Source organism: Callionymus lyra, chromosome 6, assembly GCF_982586985.1.
Source record: "Callionymus lyra chromosome 6, fCalLyr1.hap1.1, whole genome shotgun sequence".
NCBI lineage: Eukaryota > Metazoa > Chordata > Actinopteri > Syngnathiformes > Callionymidae > Callionymus > Callionymus lyra.
The window spans coordinates 26,639,234-26,658,137 of record NC_141823.1 but is presented as its reverse complement, the minus strand read 5'-3'; the positions used below and the strand labels follow the sequence as shown (position 1 = coordinate 26,658,137).

The following is an 18,904-nucleotide window of genomic DNA, read 5'->3' as shown; positions in this document are numbered from 1 at the left end:
AAGTCTAAATAAAAAAAAAACACACACACACAATTTTTTAAATTTAATTTCTTCTAGAATTTCAAGACTACAGAAAACGACGCTTTCAAAACTTTGGTACCCTTGGTTTTGCTGCATTTTGCCCCATTTTTAGAGACGTACATTTTAATGATGTTTTTTTTAAAGAATTTAGAGATTTGAGAATATCATATTTTCAAAATTTGGTTAAAATTTCAATGTCTTCAGCCAAGACCTAAATTCGGTTTTCGCTGCATTTTCCCCAGTCTTTTGAGATGATAATCCTTGGGCAACTTTTCAAACTTTTTCTATTGAAAACTTATTTTCCCCAGATTCTTAAGATTGAGAAAATCAAATTTAGACAACATTTCTATGTATTCTCTTCTTCCAACAGGAACCAAACTCTGTTTTTGCAACAATTCTCACATGTTTATTTTAGAAACCTTTTTAATTCATTCTTTTTTTTGTTGTTTCTTGAGACTTCACAAAAAACATAAAAAAATTCTGTAACATTTATTTGTATTCAAATGGTCCGTTAGGACCTCAACTCTAAAAAAAAGAAAATCAGTTACATTAAAATACATACATCTTTATTTTATTGCTAAAACGTTTTTGATAGGAAAAATGTTGTTCGATAGATTTTTGAGAGGAGGTCAGCAAATCCATTTCAAATTAAGAAGTGTTCTCTGCCTTCATTCTTTACATTGTGGATCTTGTGTTGAAGCCTTCTCTAATTAAAACATTTTTTTTTCTCAAGTGTCATTTTGTTTGTGTAAATACAAAGTGATCAAACATATGTGAATTGAAAGAGTACGAGAGTGTAATGTCAACAGAAGCTCAGATGTTGCTGATTGTTCTTGTTGAAATGAAGCCGATGCGAAGCGTCTGTTCCTCGTCTCCGAGCGTTGCAGCTGCAGAGATCATTACGACCGACGCGGGACTCTGGGGGGACGAGCCTGACAGCCTCCTCTTGGACATAACTCAAAACATTTGACTACTTTGGCACTTAATAAAGGTTTATTGCACCAATTTCCCATATCACTTTTAATGAGCTACGATCACAATGACGAATGGCTCTGATCTTTCCTCTTTCCACGAGCATTCGTCATCCGGAGAAGTCTTTTATTTGGTTATCAATGTTTTATAATCAATCAGAGACATAAAAAGGATGGATATAATTGTCATTAGCCTATAAAGCCACAGACCACACGCTGTATATCATTTCTGCAGACCCTCAGAGTCAAGCCGGTCCACCAGGATCACACTCTTGCATAACCGGTTTAACCGACTCACTTAAGAAGGAAGACAAATGTTTTCTCGCTCTTCTTCTCTGGTTGACCAATTACCCTCAGAAACTGTTGACATCATTATACACATGAAGAAGAACTACTACACATTATTACTGCAGTGTCAAATGACATGTACTCGAGGCAACAATTTACTTTTAATGATGTTATGCTGTTAGTTTGTTCTGCCAGAGTAAGATGAAGAAGCGCAAATAAAGTTGTTTTTTTCATTTACTTCTGCTTGATCTATATCTAAAATGAAACAGGAAAGCACTTGGAAAGCGCAGACCTCGCTCAACCCCCTCATTTCCACCTACATTAGAACTTCATCTCCTGATATTATGAATCTACTCCTCTACTAATCTGTTACCAAATTGACTCACAGGAGGCAAAGACGAGATAAAAACCACAGAGAGTGACAACATTTGAAAAGATATAAGGATTCAGATGGTGATCATTAACATTTTCAAAAACATTCTTCTGTATTCTGTTCATTAGTTTAATATTTATTTTGCGAACAGACTGATAAATCCAACATATCATACTGTGCGAAGACAAAAAACAACCTGAGACCTTATCCAGACACATGTGGTATTTTATGTCTTGTTATGAATGCGGAGTAGAAACCTACATAGGAGATGTTGAATGTGTCGTTCAGACAATAATGCTTGAGACGAACAAAACAACATCACAAGCAGCTCTTGTTTAGCAAAGCTTGAGGGCTAACCTACTTACTTACTTACTTGAGGATATTGTGAGATTGGAAGTGATGCTAACATCTTGCATTCTGGAAGATTAAAGATCGTGCTGAGAGAGAAATTATCCTGGAAATATGGTGATTATCGAACACCTGGCAACACTTGCCTCTTCTCTCCTCCATCCTAGCTCAAAAAACAGCTTTCAACTGGTTTGAACAGACACCGTCACAGACAACATTTTAAAGCTTTAATTGATTTCTGTTAACGCTTGGCAATGAGACGTTGACCACATTCATGCTAACAGTCTCTGATCATCCGAGAGGAAAGATGAGGCTCAACTGAAAAAGATCAAGCTCTCTCCATCAAGGAGCTTAAAACTGACAAGAGCACCTTTTTGAAAACACCTTTAAATAGAATCCAACAAAAGCTTATTTTGTCCTGATGCTTTATGGGATGTTAGCAGTTATAGACTTTAAGATGAGGCAGCATTTGTCTAAAGAAAGTAAAGCTTATTAGAGGTTCAAGTGGAGCGCTATTATTTTCTTTCACTGACATATACATTGTCTGTTTCAACTCCACTTCTGTGAAAATGCTTTTCCTTAGATAAGAGTTTTTCTTTCTCGAAATCGTCTTCTACAAGGTTCAGTCGCAACTTCACCAATTAAAATAAATCCAGCTGGATTATCTGTGATCAAGGGTCATTTTTCCAACGGAGTGTTTAATACCACTGAACGCTTGTACTAACCGAGTTCTTGAGCTTTCATCCCCTTCTTCTATTTTATCTACCTTTGACTTGTGGATATAATAAAAAAATAAAATAATTGAGCAATAAGTTACATTATGAGCTTATTAAAGGGCAACTAATGTGTTGATTCAAGTGTGTCTTATATGGATCTTGGTAGTCTATTGTATCATCAGTGTGTCTGTGTTTGTAAAAAACTCTATTTTCATTGACATATTTACATTAGAAAATGTGATTAAGCCCCGCCCACTGCTTAATTTTTGTCTACCATAACCACACCCACTCTACTGTGATTGGTCAAGCATCCAGGTAAGTCTCCAACTCATTGTATAAACAAAGCAGGGCATGAGGATGAGGGAAGCCATTATTACATCATAATGGACTCTGCTCTCATAACCTCTTGTTCGCCGAGATTTCATACGGGGAAAACTTTATAAAGTAACTTTAAAACATCGTGAATGTCTTACTGCATCATTTGTCATGTTATAGAATTAGCTATTATTTTAACAATGTTCTTCACTTGAGTGTAAGTGTCATGTGACCACCAAACTGGTTTACAGCAGTGGGTGAAACTGACATATCAACAGAATTTATATTTGTTCTAAACAAATGGATATTCTTAAAATGAAAACAGTATATCAAAGATTTTATGACGTTGCAGATACACTATTCAGACACTAGGGGAGCCAAAAACATTACTTTAAAATACTTATATTTAAGTATTTTTAATATTTCATAAATATTATTTTAATAGTTGTCAAACCTTTGTGAACTAATCTCGAAATAAGAAGTTCTTTGAAGTCACAGATTAATAATTCATCGTAATAATCCAACTTTTTTGTGCGAGTTAAAGTGAAATTACACAGGTTAACACCTTGAAAGCACGTTTCATGACGGTTAATTCCCACCACCCACCTTGAGACGAAGGCGGATGGTGTTGCAGTCCCTCAGCGGGTTGAGTTTCAGCGTCTCTCCGAGGTTGTTGCAGCTCGAACTCTGTTGTTGCAGTTCACAGCAAACACACACTCCATCGCTGTCGAACTTAAGCTGGGGGGCCGGAGCAGAGAACACACACACGCACTCATGCATGCACGCAACGTCAACACAAAACACACACAAACACACATACATACGCACACAAACACATGCAAAGATCAGAAAAAGGTTTGCCACCCTCAGACTTCTGCAGTGCAGCCTTTAACTAGAACGACACTTTTATTTTACGACTGGTTATTAAACGCTGCTGACGAAAGGATATTCAGTCGAGTGACGATACACACCTTTAACAGTGCAGACGGTTGGCTTGAACAAAAGGCAGGAAGTGACATATAAGGACAGACTATACTTCTTTGTGTCCCAGATTGAGAGAAAGCAGGACATGAACCTGACAAGTGTGGGTTAATTACATCGGGGAGACAGGATAGAATGTTAATATTTCAGTCACGACCAGGGAGTCTCAGGGGTCCCGGGGAAAGCTGGTCCACATGGCTGACCTGGCGCACATTAGCAAGATAAGCTGCTGCGAGCGTGGAAGTGGAGTCGTGTGTTAAATCACAACCGCGCTGGAAAAATAAACCAGAAACCGTGTTTTGATACAATTTATTTTACTTTCGTCACATGCTATGCATCAGTTATTCTCTCTGCTGTACTGGAGTTTGTGTGGAAGGATTTACAGTTTTAGAATTATTGTTTAATGTATAACATCATCGGTCACATGGTAAAAAGAAAGCATTCCATGAACTACAAGCAGAAATTAATATAGTTTCACATGATATATTTTTAGACACTGTTATGTCACTAGAGCTAAATTCTCTGTAGAACTGGTGACAACTTCAAATCGCTGACTCGGACTGTTTTCTTTTTTCCTGAGTCACTCCTCGCATAGGTTTACGACAGTTAAACTGAACATAAATCTGACAACACTATTGAAGCAGGACTGGAACAATGTTATGTTGCCTATGGTAATGATATCATTGTTATTTGCTGGTGAAGTATTTGCTATACGTTTGTCGTGCCCCTAAAGAAACCTTTAAAGAGGCAAGCATGTGACCTGTAGCTGATCTCCTATTGGTTGGTTCTCAACACCAATGAATCGGAGTTAGTTATGAACGAAAAGGATGTCATTAACCAATCCAGGACCGACGACTATTACGTAACCTAATCTAAATAATAATTAAGAGAAATGTACTTTTGTTCTTGTAAGTTTGTTATAGCAAGTGTTTAAAAGCTGTTGGGTTCATTAGAAATATATAATATAAAATATATAATAAATATTATAATAAGGAAAAAAAAAAATCATTTTCAGAATAATAACGTTCTCGTAGCCTTTGAGCGAGCTGGATGTATTGGCCACTACTTTGTTTTGGGAAACAAGGCAGTATTTTGACTCCATAGAAGTTGGTTGATCAATGAAGGACAGAGAAAATAAGTACCAACAAACATTTCTTTTTTTTATATTTCTAATTGTTTTGGAGGTGTATACGACAAACATTGATACGGTAACGTTCACTAAAGGACTAGATATTGATGGTAAATCAAATAAATATGTATTATAATTGACCATCGTCAGCAAATGCAGTCATATGAAAAGAAAGTGAAGTAACTAAACTTCATGGAAAAAGCTTCCAGACTGTTCTATGTCTTCAAATCAAAATAAAGACGTTGTCTCACCAGCTGACAGTCCTCCAGAGAGTCGACCAACTTGGCGTTCTGGCAGGAGAGGATGGACCCGGCGAGGTTGAGCATCACACAGACGGCTGACAGTAACATGAAGAATGTGATCTGAAACAGAAAATTAGAAATAAATATATATACTCTCTTTAACACTTTTGTTAAGATGCCGTATGATGACTACTTTTCTGTGGTTCAAGGGTTAACCCCGTCACTGAAATCAAGATGTCTTTGAAACATTTCTAATGGTAGCTTCCCAGATGCACTTTCATAATCAGACTAAAAAGCTCATTATAATCGCACCTTCTGTAGTATAGTCTTTTTAGAGTACAACAGAAAGAGTGTAAATTTGATTTGAACATTTTTATAGTGAACATCATCCAACAATACGAACACTTGATATTAACACAGAAATGACAAAAGAAACTTTACTCACTCAAAGACCAATTATTTTTACATTATTATGCAAAGCTTTATCTTGATCAGCCCCAAATATTGAATTCAAAGATCATCTGAAGGTGTTTTTTTTTTTATGAAAACGCTCATACAGTATCCAGTATTTGTCAAATATTCTACATCAGGAAACTGAAACTGTAGTGAGGAAGACAAGTGTGTAATAACATTGCTAGGTATAACTTGGTACTTGATGCTGTAATTTATCTCCATAGACTCACAACAAAAGTCTGTATGGAGGCCGAAGGCAGCAACAGACATGATATGAAGATGGTTGAGAAACACATGAAGAAGAAGGAGGAGCAGGCGAGGCAGTGTGGGAGGCAGAGGTGGAAGTGAAGAGGTCACACTTAAAGGACAGATGGAGGGATAAACATGTTTTATTTTACTGCAGCAGAAAATTGAAAGATTGCCTGAATGATGGAGCAGCAACCAATTTCAAACTGAGTGTGAAAACATGATGTGAATAAAAGAGAGAATAACAACAACAAGAGAAACAGAAAAGGATGGTCTGAGGCAGACGATCACGGATTGTAATATCACACAATCTTGTCAACTTTTATTGATTCCTTACTACTGTTTTCAGTGTTTCTTTGCCTTTTCTATGTATTAACACAACATGCACTCAGTTCATATGTATGTATGATGTCAGAGTCTGAGTCCGAGGAAACAGGAAATGCTGAATTGCATTTATTAAGTTGAGCCACAAGCCAATATCTAGTCCCTGCTGCAACCATTGATCAGGGACTTCCTTGTTGGATGCCAATTCAGTCATTTATCAGAGACATGAAGGAGAGTCGATGTTGGGAATTCATGTCTTTGTTTCAAAGACTAATAAATAAATTGGTAAAATATTAAGGTAATATTGTGGCCCCGAAGAGAGAGTGTTTTTGTCACCACTTCATTTGAAAATAACTACTTCTGAAGTTACAAAAACAATATTTTAATGATGTTTATTCATTGTATTATTTGTACACAAGACAATAAAAGCCTGCAGGGGTGAGAGTTAACATTTCTTTTGTTCTGGGAGGTTTATTTTGTACATTTATTTTTCTTTTAAAATGTAATACTAAAGCAAAATAGACACTAATCATAATAAGAATGCTGTGAGATAAACAATAAGGTTTTATTATTAAAATTGTATTGGTTTATTTATATATATATAAGAAATGCTGATTTCAAAAGGTAAAAAGATGATTTTTTTATTAGTGATCATGTGGAGAAGTTTGTAGACGAAGGTAGGGAGGTCAGGCAGATAGTTTGAACTCAAGGAAAGGAAAAGTGTTGGAAATACCAGACACTACGAGAAGAGATCGATGACCAATGAGGTTCAAGTATGTGATGAATGAGGAAACACTGGATACCAGTTTAAGGTTTTCACCTCAAAACATTTTTCAATACTCTATTTTGACACTTTCCACTCATGGTCAACTGCAGAAAGATAGAATCATTTCATGCCGCTTCCTCTCATTTCATAGTCTGCTGTTGTGACTCAAATCAATTACTTCATACAAAATTGAAAATGGACGCGCCGCAATAAATTCACGGCACACACTAAAAGTTTATGGAGATATTGAGCTTTTTTTGCTGAGTGCTTTTGCATGTATGAAGTAATGTGGTGGACTCTAGAGGGAGGCAATAATAAGACATTGTTAAACAAATAATAAGGAATAATCTTCACAAACGTCTCATGTATTGATGGAAATGCAATTCACAATTTTACCACCGAATATTGGATAACATTTAATGTGAACTTACAAAACAGTCAAATTATTTATCATTATTTTTGCAATATATTTTATGTATATAACATGATATTTGAGTACAATATATGTCAAGTGTCACACATTCTTTTTGAAGAACACATTATAGAGAAAAGAACCTTCTTCCATGTGTGTTTTTTTGTATATACAGTATATTTAAAAAGTAATGTAAGGCCATAAAGCCTGTTGATAACAACTTCTGCATCAGCCTGATTTTAGTAAGTCACAAGTTATCAAAATCAAATTGAATGAATTATTATTCGACACACATCTTTATTATATCGTGCTTGAGTTAAACGGATTCGTGTCACAGACCTTGCGACCAAGCATGTCTCGGATTTTTATTTCCTTCCAAGTTTATTGTCCTGCCTGGCCTCACACCGACACCTTCTCAATTACCATATAGAATCACATCCCACCTTTGCTGGCGACTAATTAATGAGAGCGACGCCTCGTCTGCATGCCAACGAGAGGACGCACACGTATACCCACACACACCACCGTATGGGGTCCTGTGCTTCATTCACCCACCGTGGCATCATTTAGCAGCCGGAGAACACACAACGACACTCGTTGGTAATTTCAGTGACACGCTGACCTGATCGTTCAGGTGTTTCCTTGTTATCCTCCATAACTGTCACACGGGCGAGACACAAGTTGCCCCCATTCAAGCTTTATTGATAACGATGATATTTAGTTTGACTGATTCATTCCTGTAGATCTGGATTAAAATATATTTCAGTTTCAAGATAGCAAAATATGATTTCATAGCGCCTGATAAAGTTCAATACGTTCAATCAATTGCTGTTCATAATAAAACGTTTAATCCAATCATGAAATAAATAATAGGGTTTTAAATTATTAAAAAAAATTGAACATTGTCTCCTTAATTAGTGAATATTTTTACAGTATATACTTTTTTAGAGAAATTAAAATTTAGTTTGTGTTTTATTAAGCAGCGCAAAACATTTTTACAAAAGGTCAATTGATGAAAAATATATTATGTTAAATAATTATATAGTTGAATAAACCTATATAATGTTAAGGAAAAGTAAAGGCAAGTAAAAATTAGGTTTTATTTAGAATTGAATCCATAATAATTTATTTTTAAAATGAGGAAAGTAGAAAGTTAATTCAAGATTAGGGCTGATCTATATATATTTTATCATGCCAGTGTTGTCACCTTGAAGTTGAGATGAATTACTAAGGGTAGTCACTGGCAATGTTTTAACACACATGTGCAACATTCAACCTCTCTTTGCTAATTTGAGGCTAAAATAAGCTACTTTTCTGTGTAAACTGTAGTCCTCCACTTCTGACTCATCGCACCAACACAAAAATATTTTCACTGGATACACACACACACATTTTGCTCATTTAAACATCCTTTGATTCTGCAACATCTTCTCTCTTCTTGGAAATTTTAGGAGTTATATTTGGCATTTAAAAGCTTAGCTTGGAGGTCAACAGCCTGTCAATCTCTGAAGCCCTGTGACCTATGACCTATGACCTTCACTCACCCGCTGATGGTGATGCATTTCTGGAAGTCTCTATTCACTCTAGGATTAAGATTATTTTCCAAATTTAGTAATTGCTCTTAGCTATGACACTTGTTGTGATCTGTGTTGAATTAACATTTTAATTGGATTATTTTAAAATACTTAATGTAACCTGTCTCTGATTGACGGAAACATTATAATAAAACATTAAAATTAAGTAATAACCGACTTACTGCAGGCATGGCTGGTATAAAACGAATGAATACATATAAAAATGAGGTTAAAGTTTCTGTACAGGTGTGTGTAAATGTCCTCCTGCAGCACGAATTAGTATTTAGTCTGCAGCACCACTGCGACAAGAAACTATTATTTTCAATTATCAGTGAGCCTCGAGGGAAGCGAGTACGGTGGTTTTGTTTTTGCTGCTGCTCAGCAGAACGCCCCGAGTTCTCTCCTGATACAGTATATTAGGTGTCGTACCTGCAGTGCTGAGAACCTCTGCAGCGAGGCAGTGAAGGGTAAAACACTGGCGCAGGCGGGAGAGAGGGTGAAGGTGTCAAATGGTACTTATTTGCTTTGAGATTTAGTGTAATTAGAGGAAGTGTTTGACTACTTTCGCCAATGAAAACAGACGTTCGCCCCTGATTTTTGCCTTCTAAACAAACAGAAGGAAACAAAGTCGGCAGCAACAGATGGTTGTCATTGTTTCGCTAATGAGATCGTGACTTTTTACTGCTTGGAATGTCCGAGTGTGTCTCTGTGTGTAGTCGTGTGTGTGTGTGTGTTTGACAAGACATCAGTACCAGGACTGGTCGTGAAAGGTGTTGAGTGACCTTAAGTTCAGTGCTAACCCAAATAAACAGAGGAGGTGTCGATGGCTTCAGGCACCAAACCTGGACCGTGGTGCAAACCAGACCTTCAATAGTTTGTAGGAGGTAGACAGGCAAGATTAAACCAGAGAGGGGGAAATGTTTTAAAAGAAAACTTGTTAAAAAAAATTGAATTGGCGATATATTCTATGATAGTGTATCGATATTGGTAAGCATTGTATCAATTCTTTTTAGTTTATTTTTTTTGTAAACAAATATATATTTGTTTTTAATGTTTTGGCTTGAAAATCACATTTCATTTGTTACAATCTTTTTTTTTATGGTTTACAGTTCAATAATAATATATGTTTAAAATAAAATAATTGTATTTTTTAACAATTACATGAAAAGTCTCGAGGCATTTGTTCATTTTTCTGATGCAATTCAACTTCTGGCCACTATATGGCAGTAGTCATTGTGTCCTCTGCAGCTAAATGAACATTGAAATCCTGCAGGGTACCAGCGATGGCTGAGCGCCAGAGGATACAGTCAACTCCAGCAGCTGTTGAAGTTGATGCTTGGACATATTTTGGTTTCAAATCAAATTAAAGCAGTTACCACTTCAAAAGTCATGTGCTCTGTAAATTCTGCGACACCAGCGGAAAGTACTCGGGCAATACTACAAATATACTGTATATACTTGTTCTTACAGTATCACAAAAAATCGTAATGTATGTAATGTATCGCCAGATTCTTGCCAATACAAGCCCCTGATTTCATTTATTCCCCTTTATAGTTTCCTGAAGTGCATTTTTTCTTTTTAAACCAACAATACTTATATATAATAACATTTTTGTTTCTGATGACAACACGATTGCCAAATACAGCATTTGGATCTGTTTGCAAAATGAGAGAACATGGCAGTTTTATCTTCCTGGTAGATTTAAAAAACAAAAAGTATCTCAGTACTTCATATGAAAACAATGCTCTGTGATTCTTTGCTTATTGCTATTTTCTTTGTACACAATAATTACAGCTCTCAACCCAGCTTTAGTAGTTTCTCTACATGGTCACCTTTACTTACTCCTCTTTGTATTTAACACACATTCATACATACACACCAAAACTCTCCACGAGATAATACCAGGAAGCACAGTGACAGAGTTGTGGGTTTGATTTTAACTTCCATGAACCCAAAGCTGCAGCACTGTCGCTCCAGCTGTCATGAACGTTCTCATATGGAAAGCTTAAAGAAAGTGCTTGCCTCAGCAGGTGTCAGTATTTTCTCTGCAGTGTGAAGCTAGTACAGCGGGTGTGTTTGTAGTGTTGACTGGAAGACAGAGAAGACAACAGCTCCCCTCCCGACTTCAGTCAATCCTGCGTTGACGTTGAGTCGTGTCGATGCGGCGCCGAGCTGCATCTCCACGGGACATGATGACTCGTTCCTGTGGTTACTGCCATGAAGGGTTCAGATCAACACCATCACATGAACCATACCAGGTTTAATAGCCAGCAAACTTCTGCTTTGGTCTAGCTGTGTGAGGTCTGCTTCTACACCGTTCAACTCTCTGAACGTTCATCAGTATTCATCTCCATGATGGTTCAAAAGTTTGCTCACTGACACATGTCTGACACAATGTGCACAGATGGAACAAAAGAATGATACAATGAAAGAGAATGAAAATAAAACACTTGGATTAGTTATTGTTCTTGCTCTGTAGTTGGCTCAGAAAGCAATAATAGAGAGAACATTATTAAAGAAATCTTTAAACACCACAGTAACATAAGATACAGTTAAGGATACACATTTCTTGTCACCTGCAGCAAAGTCATGTCTTATTAACAGATACGTTCTCAGATTCATAGTGCAGGCTTTTCCCTGATTCTCTGGGACTCCTGTGTTTGTCCTGGACTTTCAAAGTATATATTTTAACTATGTATTGTTTTTGATTGTTAAAGCACTTTGTGATCCTGCTCTAGAAAGGCAATTTACAAATAACTATTACTTACTTACTTACATCTGAACTAAAAGGGCAACTAATGTGAAAACTTTCCTGACTTACTTATTTCTTAAATGTTGAAGGCTTTCTCTCAAAGATGCAGTAGGTCCCTCACCATTACCCTTTTTGTGATTACTTTATAAAGTACTTCCACGTCTGAAATCTCCACAAACAAGAGGTTACGAGAGCAGAGTCCATTATAACGTAACAATGGTCTTTACTCCTCCTGCAGCCAGCTGTAATTACGCCTGCTTTGTTTATACAATGAGTCTCTTGGAGGTGTAAACTTCCGGGATAGATGACTCATGGTGACAAACTTCGATGTTTTGACCTATCACAACAGAGTGGGTGTGGTTATGGTAAATGAGATTTCATCTCCAGAAAAAAAGAGGGCTTAAGCACATTTTCTAATGTATACAGTATATTTCGATGAAAAGAGAGTTTTGTACAAACAGACTGGTGAGAACAATAGTGGTCCAAGATCTATTTTGGACACTTAAATCACACATCAATGCTCTACACACTTTACAAACAGCCCGACAAAAATGTATGAAGTACTTTTATTGTGAACTGTGTCGGCTGACGATGTTTTGTTACTATTGTGAAGGAATTCCTGCAAGATTAGAGCAGAAACCCTTTAAAGTAGGGCTTCAATCAATAATTTCAGAACTTTACCAAAAAAAATCGACTGGTCTAAAAAAAATCATTTTCATTTGGCCGAAATTAAAAACCTGCGATTTTTATTGGTTAATCTGTACACCCCTAGAATAACTATTTTTTAAGATTTAGTTTCACCTCTTTAGATTGATCCACTGCCTTTGTCGCTGCAAACGCAAATTTGAATTGTCTTTAGGGATTGGTTCTTATATTCAAAGACAATTGTAGTAAGCAGGAAGACAAACAAGGCACATCTCAGTTCAGCACTCATTCCACATCACAACTCGCCTGGAAAAGCCCCTCATGCATGCAGACATTTAATTTATTTGCTATTTTTATTATGTCAATTTTTAGATAGATCACTACATACCGTTTTTAGTTCAATTCTGTCAGAATTAGAATATAAAAGTGAGGTTTTTCTATACAAAACCGCGTGGTACTTGACCTGTGAGTATGAAACAGCAGGATCATGCTACTCTCACTCATCGCTGCCATCAGATAAGGCACGCCAGCTCATTCATTTTCTAATTAAAATGGAGCTACACTTCCCGTTTCTCCGGGCCGTAGGGGAGGACATCATTCATGAAGTATTATCTTTAGCTAAAATGGTTTCAGTTTAGCCAGCCAACCGTGCTCTCTCTCGCTCACAGCCATCGCAATAACTCACTCACTGTTGTTTGCTTTCAACCACTATGTGCTTGTATTTTTTTTTAATGTAGCTATTGTATGGAACATATAATGAAGTGATGAGTGTTTAAATGTAGTGACAAACGTTAAGTATTGGGTTGACCCTCTTTAAGGATGTGATTGGTGCTATACATGTGAAGTTGACTGATTGAGTTTATTAGAGAAGACTAATCATCCATCCGTCCATCCATAATCCATAACACATCCATCCATCCATTCATCCATCCATAATACAACCCATAATCCATCCATCCAAAATCCATCCATCATCTATCCATCCGTTGTCTATTCATCCATCTATCATCTATCCATCCATAATACATCCATCGTCTATTTATCAATGCGTCCATCCATAATCCATCTATCCATCCATAATCCATCAATCATCTATCCATCCATAGTCTATTCATCCATCTATCATCTATCCATCCATAATACGTCCACCGTCTGTTCATCGATGCATCCATCCATAATCCATCTATCCATCCATAATACAGCCATCATCCATCCATCCGTAAACCATCCATCATCTATCCACCCATCATCATCCATAAATCATCCATCCTCATCCATAATCCATTCATCATCGATCCATTCATCCATCAATCCATCATCCCTAATCCCTGAATCCTCCTTCATCCATCAACTCATCATCCCTAATCCATAAATCAACCTTTATCCATCCATCCATCCATCCATCCATCCATCCATCCATCCATCCATCCATCCATCCATCCATCCATCCATCCATCCATCCATCCATCCATCCATCCATCCATCCATCCATCCATCCATCCATCCATCCATCCATCCATCCATCCATCCATCCATCCATCCATCCATCCATCCATCCATCCATCCATCCATCCATCCATCCATCCATCCATCCATCCATCCATCCATCCATCCATCCATCCATCCATCCATCCATCCATCCATCCATCCATCCATCCATCCATCCATCCATCCATCCATCCATCCATCATCCATCATCTAACATCTATCCCTCCATCTACACTGTATATTTAACTAAATCTTAAATTTAAGTCTGTTTGTTCTTGTTTTCATTTCGCAGTAAAGTTGCAAATACAAATAAAAAGCTAAACTTTGTGAGCACTAATGTATGTAAAAATATATAACATAAAAATCTTTACTTATCAAACAACTATTTGTTTGTAAAGTTTAAAGCAAAAAATACTTTTTGTAGTCACTCTTGTACTGAGTACACAACACATAAAAGGCGATATATCAATGCTTCAAACATAAATATAGAATATAAAGACAGGGTCGCAACTCTCAACAGGCTCAGACTTCAGCGGACGGATCAACACAGAAAGTTTCATACTTGATGACATGAGCAAAGTTATACAACAATGGCCGCCGGAGGCTGAGCAACTGTGCTGACACTGGCATTATACTGCTGCTGGGAGATGTGCCCCCGTCCCACCGGGAGGGAATCACTTAATCAGCCACCCCCCACCCATCCTTCATCTCTCCACTCTTTAAAATGTAGATGCTCAGCGGCACACCACTCTGATTTGAAGAGATTCCTGGCGGTGTGATCGGAGGGAGGAGGAGGTGATCCCAGGAGCAGTGGGAGCGCAGCAGTGCTAATGCAAGCTGACCAGAGGTGACAGACAAGCTGTGACCACAGGGAGAAACACACATGTACACAGAAACACTCTCTGTCTTTAGTTGACATGAGCAGGCACTGGACTCAAGTTAGCGTCAACTTAGTCTCAAAGACTCTTCACGGATGTTCAGGGTCGGATTGAATCAAGTGCAAGTTTTTAAGAAACTGATAAGAAGTGTTCTAGACTCGAATGCGATTGTGTAGTGGCAGTGGTGTAGCTGTAAGAAAATATCTAATATTTATACACAGATATATAGAAATATAGATCCTGTATCAATGATGTATTGATAAACAAATGTCCTGAATGTTTGCTAGGTTGGTAAGGTAATTGTAAATGTGAACACAGAAAACTGGAATATTTTATTTTACTTTACACTCACTTAAAAAAAGATTATATATATATATATATATATATATAAATATGTTTTAAATATAGTTGTTTTATGGTTCATATTTCAAAAAAAGTGAGCGTAAAAGAAAATAATTCGATTTTTGGTTATAAATTTCTATTAACATGCAAATATTTAGGACGTTTGTTCATTTTTGTCTCGCAAATTCAACTTCCAGCCGCTAGATGGCAGCAGTCATTACATCCTCTGCAGCAAAAGGTACAATGAAAACCAGTGAGATACCAGCAAAGACTGAGGACGAGATTATATAGTCGACTTCAACACCTTTTAAAGATGATGTTTGGGCATATTTCGAGCATATTTAAATTTTTGCTTAGTCGTTGTCGCCCCTGCTTAGACTGTCCGCTAATAATAAACCGTGGGTAACAAAGAAGGTCAAGGATGTCCTTAACAGGAAGAAGTTTTTTCAGGAGCAGGGACAGGGACGCCATGAGGTCAGCACAGCAGGAGGTGAAGCGATGCTTGAGGGAGGAAAAGGACATCTACAGGAGGAGGTTGGAGGAGAAGCTGAGTAGGGAAAAATAAGAGAGGTCTGGGATGGTGTTAAAACCATCACTGGACACAAGACCAAGGCTTCTCAGCTCCACACAACCACTACTCAGCTTCACCTCACTCCAAGTACACAATGTACTTCTGAGGATTCGTCCAGAAAAGGCTGCTGGTCCTGAAAAGGTGTCTGCTCGACTGCTAAACACCTGCGTGACTGAACTAGCTGAGCCTCTCCAGGATGTCGTTAACCTCAGTCCAGCTGGGGAAAGTACCAACCCTGCGGAAGACTTCCTCTATCGTTCCAGTCCGAAACAGATCTGGCCGAGCGAGCTGAACGATTACAGACCATTACTACTCACTTACTCATGCCTAAGTCGACTAGCACACTCTTTGAAAGATTAGGAACAGTTATTGATGTTTTTTTGACTCCTCCAGCAGGGGTAGCTTTAGTTTTTTATTCGATTCACTTTAAACTGACGATCAAAAACCCAGCAGTGTTGCTATTTTGAAATGAAGATGTTTTTCTACTGATGAATCCCAGCTTATGAGCATCGGTGATCCAAGATAGCAGAACAAATAAACGGACAATACGAGAGGATAGTACTGGACATTGTGGCATGAAGAATCCTAAAAAGACAAAAAACTACATCTCCAAATGTTGTTGCTTGGTAACAGGCCACTGTTTTCTTGGAAGCAGACCGAGCAAAATTCATCACAAGCTTGTTTCCCTTCACAGCAGTTAAGTGAGAGCCATGTTTTAAATGATATTTGAAATAAAGTGACACATAGATAGACGGGAGAGACGGATGAAGAGGACGATTTAAAACAAAAGAAAAACAAAATTGAGGAAAATAGATCACACTGTTACACAATAAAATATGGAAAGCATGTGGGGGTCTGGAGACAGAAATAAAACAAAGTAAAAATTTAAATCTGTTTATAAAAAGTAAGAAATGATATTCCTTAATAAGTATATGGAAGAGGAAGTGTGATAACTGAGGATGATGAGGGATACTTCTAGAAAATGAACAGTTTTGATGTTTGTATTGCAATTAAATAAGTACATTGTATGAGATAATAATAATAATAACAATAACAATATAGTAAGTACTGTATTTTTTATGTAATTGTATGTATATTATATATACTAACAGATGAGATATATGTTATGTAGTGCTTGTGTATTTTTATTGATATCTGTGTAGAATATGTGGCAATTTTCTGCAAACGAAAAAATTGGGGGTTAGAATTTCAGTATTTTATCCATACTATTTTTGAACTAAAGTGTGTTTTTATGTTTTCTTTTCATTTGGCTTCATTTTTACGTGTGTTATTTATGTAAAATATTTACACATTGTATACATGTTTGAAAATAACATTATACATTCAAAATGAGCGAATGAAACCATCATGCAAGTCTTTAAGAGAAGAAAGTAGAAAGAAAAAAAGATGCAAAACTGCGTGGTCTCAGAAGGGATGTTGCCTCGTCTAATTCTATAGACTTCCTAAAAATCGAAGCTGAAAACTCTGTTTGTATTCACACATTTCCATCCCTCCTCTCCTCACCCTCCACTGTCAAACACACACACACACTTCCTGTCTTCCTCTAGTGGCTCCTGACAGCAGGTCTCCAGGGGCCAATCTCGGTTAGCAGCGGGCTACACATCCCGCTAAAACATCCCCATCTGGGTCAGCTCAGACAATAACAGGCCTCTGAGGAACATCCAGCCAGATGATGCACAATATTCAAAGTTTGTCTATCTTGGTATCATGCACACGACTGAAATGACTTTCCCATTGAATTCTAAGTTATTCTTGTAGACCCTCAGCACACATATGATGTGTAGAGAAGCAACTTCATTAAAAACACATCATACACAGCAGGTTGAGTTACTAATAAAGAGAAAACTTTTTTAATTTGTTTTGCGAATGCATATTGTCTTTACAGAAGTTTGTACACATTTATTCTTCAGACAGGAGAGTTTATAAAAACCCTGACACAGCTTAACTCTGACTGGAGTTTTTAAGCTTTTGTCAGCAACATTGAAGCAGAGAAAAGTGAATTGGATCATAGAATAATGGAGGTAAGACGTGTGGTTTTCTTTACACCTGCTTCTTTTTGGACTTGGAGATAAAAACATTAAGCTTTACATCCTCTAGATTCCATAATGTTATACTAACACAAGACATACTAGTTTATATAGCACCACAGTTGTCTGAGCAAAACAGTTCAATAGGCTATTTCCTATTTTAAAGAAAATATATTGCATGTCCTGCATTACTTATTTTAATGAAACATAACATGACAATAATATTTTATTTCATTTGAAATAAATACGCCTGCAGTAGTAAAACAAAGTAGTGTCTACCTTCCTAACAAAAAATAATAAAATCAAAACTAAAGTATATTTGCAGCATAAAAATCCCACTTGGTCTTAAAAATATATTGCAATTCAACCAAGTGAGATTATCGAATAGGTACTAGTATTAAAGTATCCACTAATATTGTTGTGTAAAACACATCAGAACACTAGAACAAAATACATAAATATATGATCTGAGACATTTAAAATTAAACTCAACACTGGTCTTTGTGGTGGCAGTCCAGATTAAACAAAAAATATGAATTAATTAAAAATAAATTAAAAAAAGAATACATTCAAATAAAATAAGAGACATTAACACAACATGACATTTAATAATGAACAATTATTTAAAATTAAAATAAAACAAAATGCAAAAAATGTATTTAAATAATATTCATGATGTGTACGGAAAGAAAAACTTTGTATCAACTTTAGTCTCCAGGAGCAGTTTTAATTCCTGCGTAGTTCGAACTTCTTCCCAAAAACAATACACAGACTAGTTGCCTTGCTTTGGTACCTTCTAGAATAACCATGACCTGGATGAATGGGAGTCTACACTGACAAGCTGCAAATGCATTAAACTCCAATAAATAATTGATATATGCTTTAAGGTTAATTAAGTTTTTGGTGCTATTGTATATAAATGCTTGCTAAGCTTGTTTTCGTCTGCTTCACTGCCCCCTCAGTTCTCACAAACCTCGCATGAGTTTCTGCCTCCAGCCTCATAAGTCAAACTGATGGGTGT

At 36.8% G+C, this 18,904-nt stretch overlaps 1 protein-coding gene across 2 annotated transcripts in view; it reads right to left on the bottom strand.

Annotated features, from left to right (window-relative positions):
- Window positions 1-18,904, bottom strand: part of entrep2 (endosomal transmembrane epsin interactor 2) — a 67,134-nt gene that overhangs the window by 6,605 nt on the left and 41,625 nt on the right. The window contains exons 3-4 of one of the 2 annotated variants that reach the window (XM_087793443.1): window positions 5,394-5,504; window positions 3,639-3,803 (exon numbers count right to left, since the gene is read on the bottom strand). In XM_087793443.1, coding sequence (XP_087649569.1) covers window positions 3,639-3,803; window positions 5,394-5,504 — 276 coding nt within the window. The remainder of the gene's footprint in view (window positions 1-3,638; window positions 3,804-5,393; window positions 5,505-18,904) is intronic. The other variant, XM_087793442.1, reaches the window with a different exon arrangement.